A 3,810-nucleotide genomic window follows, 5' to 3' on the forward strand; every position below is an offset into this window, starting at 1 on the left:
GCCAGGCGCGCGGGGCAGTGGTGTGGGCGGGCACCCACCGGGACGCCCCGGGAGGCCTCCGTCTGCTGTGAGGGCCCGCCTTAGAGCTAACCGGCCAGGTAACTGCAGCGGCAGCCGGTCAGGAGGGCAGCTGCCCGCGCCAGGCCACCTCACCCAGGCCACCTGCATGCACGCGGTGCCTGGGTCTCCAGCCCTGCCGTCCCCAGGCTGCCCTGGCCCCTGGGTTGGTCAGGAGGAGAGTCGGGCCCGGACTCATGGCCCCACCGGAGGGAGGACACTGGACAGGGCGGGGGGAGGAGGGGCCTGAGCGAGTGAGAAAGGGAAGGGTGAGGACTCGGGCCTTGGGTCTGGCTGTTGGCGAGGGGTCGTGGCCGTGGGGCCCTGGGGCAGGCAGTAGCCGTGGCCAGAAGGGCCGAGGAGGAGGAGGCTGTGGCTGGGCCCGGACTGCGGCGGGCAGAGCCGTCGAGGAAGGAGACGCTACTCCTCCGCGGGGGCAGGCTGAGCGGCGGCCAGGCCCCGGAGCCTGAGGGGGGACAGGGCCCTCTGGCCCAGCCCGGGCGCGCTGCGCGCCGAGGGGGCTGGCCTGCCCTTGAAGACTGGGCGGCCCAGTGCCCTCTCTGGGGAGGGTCTGCCAGAGCCCTGGCCTGGCGTGTCAGGGTGCCGGCTCGGCCCCGGCCGCGGAGAGACAGGTGACGCGGACCTGAAGGCGCCTGCTAGTTTCCGTCTGGGCCGCCTGGAGTGAAAGGGGCGTGGCTCCAGCTACGGAGTCCTTGGGCTCCGCAGGTCCTCGGCCCTGAGGCCTGTTGACTGGGGCTCTAATTAAGGAGGGGGCGTCCCATTTGGGGGATTCTTAGCTTGGGAGATATGGGAACTTCATCTTCAGGGAGGGGAGGCCCAGCCTGTACTATAAACTAGGCCTGCTGGTGTCTGAAGGAGGAAACTGTCCTCGAGTCTCTCACTGGCCTGCCCTGGGTCTGCAGTCCCCTCCCGGAGGCCCGCGTGCGGCTCTGGGAAACCCCCTGCCTCTGGGGCCGCAGAGTTGGGGCCCTATCCGTGAGGGATGATGGCCAGGCCTGTCCTGGGGGTGTCGCATCTGCCCCAGCAGGACTTCGGGCCTGGCCCCATCCTGCTGCCTCCTGGGGGGCCCTGGTCTCCCAGTGCTGCAGAAGGTGCCCTGTGTGGGGGCAGGGCCTCCGCTTGCGTCAGCTCTGTAGGGGCCCTCCCGGGCCCTCCCCTCTTCCCTGGGGTCTCTCCTGGGTAGTAGCTGCCCTGTCTTCTGCTTCCCTTTCTGCTCAGCACCGGTGGGTCCCTCCAGCTCGGATGGCTTCCCCTCCCCTCGTCCATGGAGCGCTTGGCCGGGGCCCTGGGAGGACCTTGCACCCAGCCCAGGACACCTGCCCCCGAGGCTGGAGGGGTGGGCAGGGCGGGCTGGCACATCACCCTGCCTCCTGCCCCCGCGGCGTTGCTGCCAGTGCCTGGGGCCGGGCCGGTGCGTCTGGGACCGCCTGCAGGCTTGGCCTGCCTTCCTGGGGCCGGGGTCCTGCCGACCCCGCCGCCCTGCGTCACTGCAGGCGCTGAGCCTGCGCCGTGCTACCGTGGGGAGCCCTCCCCACAGCGGGGCTGGGGGCCGGGACAGGAGCGGGCTGCCTGGCCGCTTCCCCACCCCTTACAAGCCAGCGGCGCTCTCTCCCTCTGTCCCGCTCCAGATGGCAGCGCAGCGGCAGCGGGCACTGGCCATCATGTGCCGGGTCTACGTGGGCTCCATCTACTACGAGCTGGGGGAGGACACCATCCGCCAGGCCTTCGCCCCCTTTGGTCCCATCAAGAGCATCGATATGTCCTGGGACTCTGTCACCATGAAGCATAAGGTGAGGCTCAGCCTGCCCCGCCCCGCCCGCACACGGGGCTCTCCGCACCTAACGGTGGGCGCCCCGTCCAGGGCTTCGCCTTTGTGGAGTACGAGGTCCCGGAAGCCGCACAGCTGGCCTTGGAGCAGATGAACTCGGTGATGCTGGGCGGTCGGAACATCAAGGTGAGGCCGGGCGGTGCGCTCTGCTGGTCACGGGGCGGGGCGGGGGGGCAGCGTCCGCAGGGCTACGGTGGCTGACGGCCTCCTGGCGTGCCCGCCCCCAGGTGGGCCGGCCCAGCAACATCGGGCAGGCCCAGCCCATCATCGACCAGCTGGCCGAGGAGGCGCGCGCCTTCAATCGCATCTACGTGGCCTCGGTGCACCAGGATCTCTCAGACGACGACATCAAGAGCGTGTTTGAGGCCTTTGGCAAGATCAAGTCCTGCACGCTGGCCCGAGACCCCACCACCGGCAAGCACAAGGGCTACGGCTTCATCGGTGAGCCAGTGGCCGGGCGGGGTGGGCCTCCCCACGCCCCGCGGGCGAGGCCGACCTCACCACCCCCCGCACCCCGCAGAGTACGAGAAGGCCCAGTCGTCCCAGGACGCCGTGTCCTCCATGAACCTCTTTGACCTGGGGGGCCAGTACCTGCGGGTGGGCAAAGCTGTCACCCCCCCCATGCCCCTGCTCACGCCTGCCACGCCTGGAGGCCTCCCACCTGCGGCCGCAGTCGCCGCTGCCGCTGCCACAGCCAAGATCACAGCCCAGGTGAGGCCCGGGCGGCCCGACGAGGCGGCCCGCACAGTCCTGGGGCCGCTGCTTCGGGTGGTGGCGTGTGAGGCAGCTGGCACGGGGCTGAGCGCGGCGGCCTTTCGGATTGCAGGAAGCAGTGGCTGGAGCAGCCGTGCTGGGCACCCTGGCCACACCTGGACTGGTGTCCCCTGCCCTGACGCTCGCCCAGCCCCTGGGGGCTCTGCCCCAGGCCGTCATGGCAGCGCAGGCCCCGGGCGTCATCACAGGTGAGCGGTGGGTCGGGGCTTCCTTCTGCTCCCCCATCTCCTGGCCTGCGCGGCCCCTCTGCCAGGACGTGGTGCCCCAGCGCCCTGAGCCGCGCCCCACCCCTGCCGCAGGGCGAGGTGGGGGTGATGGCCGGACCTGCTGGTTTGCTGCAGGTGTGACCCCCGCCCGGCCTCCCATTCCCGTCACCATTCCCTCCGTCGGCGTGGTGAACCCCATCCTGGCCAGCCCGCCCACGCTGGGCCTCCTGGAGCCCAAGAAGGAGAAGGAGGAGGAGGAGCTCTTCCCCGAGTCGGAGCGGCCCGAGATGCTGAGCGAGCAGGAGCACATGAGCATCTCGGGCAGCAGCGCGCGCCACATGGTCATGCAGAAGCTGCTGCGCAAGCAGGAGGTGGGCGCGGGCCGGGCGGGGCGGCCGGGCGGCGGGGCGGCGGCTACAGCCCTCGGCTCTCCCACAGTCCACCGTGATGGTGCTGCGCAACATGGTGGACCCCAAGGACATCGACGACGACCTGGAGGGGGAGGTGACGGAGGAGTGCGGCAAGTTCGGCGCCGTCAACCGCGTGATCATCTACCAGGAGAAGCAGGGCGAGGAGGACGACGCCGAGATCATCGTCAAGATCTTCGTGGAGTTCTCCGCGGCCTCCGAGACTCACAAGGCCATCCAGGCCCTCAACGGCCGCTGGTTCGCCGGCCGCAAGGTGGTGGCCGAGGTGTATGACCAGGAGCGCTTCGATAACAGCGACCTCTCCGCGTGACCGCGCGGCCCCTGGACCTGGACTTGCCCCTGTCCCCGTCTGTCACCGGCTGTTGGAGAGCCGCGGGCAGCCTGGGCGACGCCGTGGCCCGCGCGCGCCTGGATAAAGGTGCAGCTGCTGCTGGCCCTCCGCGCTGGACTTGCTGTTGTGCTTATTGGCTTCCGACGGCCGTTCCCCGGGCGGGGC

At 70.5% G+C, this 3,810-nt stretch overlaps 1 protein-coding gene across 1 annotated transcript in view; it reads left to right on the forward strand.

The window, feature by feature from the left end:
• Positions 1 to 3,762, forward strand: part of PUF60 (poly-U binding splicing factor 60KDa) — an 8,378-nt gene extending 4,616 nt beyond the window's left edge. Inside the window, exons 5-11 of the mRNA XM_004679572.2 lie at positions 1,707 to 1,868; positions 1,940 to 2,032; positions 2,134 to 2,347; positions 2,427 to 2,617; positions 2,733 to 2,868; positions 3,022 to 3,257; positions 3,325 to 3,762. Coding sequence (XP_004679629.1) covers positions 1,707 to 1,868; positions 1,940 to 2,032; positions 2,134 to 2,347; positions 2,427 to 2,617; positions 2,733 to 2,868; positions 3,022 to 3,257; positions 3,325 to 3,624 — 1,332 coding nt within the window. The 3' untranslated portion in view covers positions 3,625 to 3,762. The remainder of the gene's footprint in view (positions 1 to 1,706; positions 1,869 to 1,939; positions 2,033 to 2,133; positions 2,348 to 2,426; positions 2,618 to 2,732; positions 2,869 to 3,021; positions 3,258 to 3,324) is intronic.
• Positions 3,763 to 3,810: the final 48 nt, after the last annotated feature.

This window comes from Condylura cristata, unplaced genomic scaffold (genome assembly GCF_000260355.1).
Source record: "Condylura cristata isolate star-nosed mole 26May11 unplaced genomic scaffold, ConCri1.0 scaffold00009, whole genome shotgun sequence".
In the NCBI taxonomy this organism is placed as follows: Eukaryota; Metazoa; Chordata; class Mammalia; order Eulipotyphla; family Talpidae; genus Condylura; species Condylura cristata.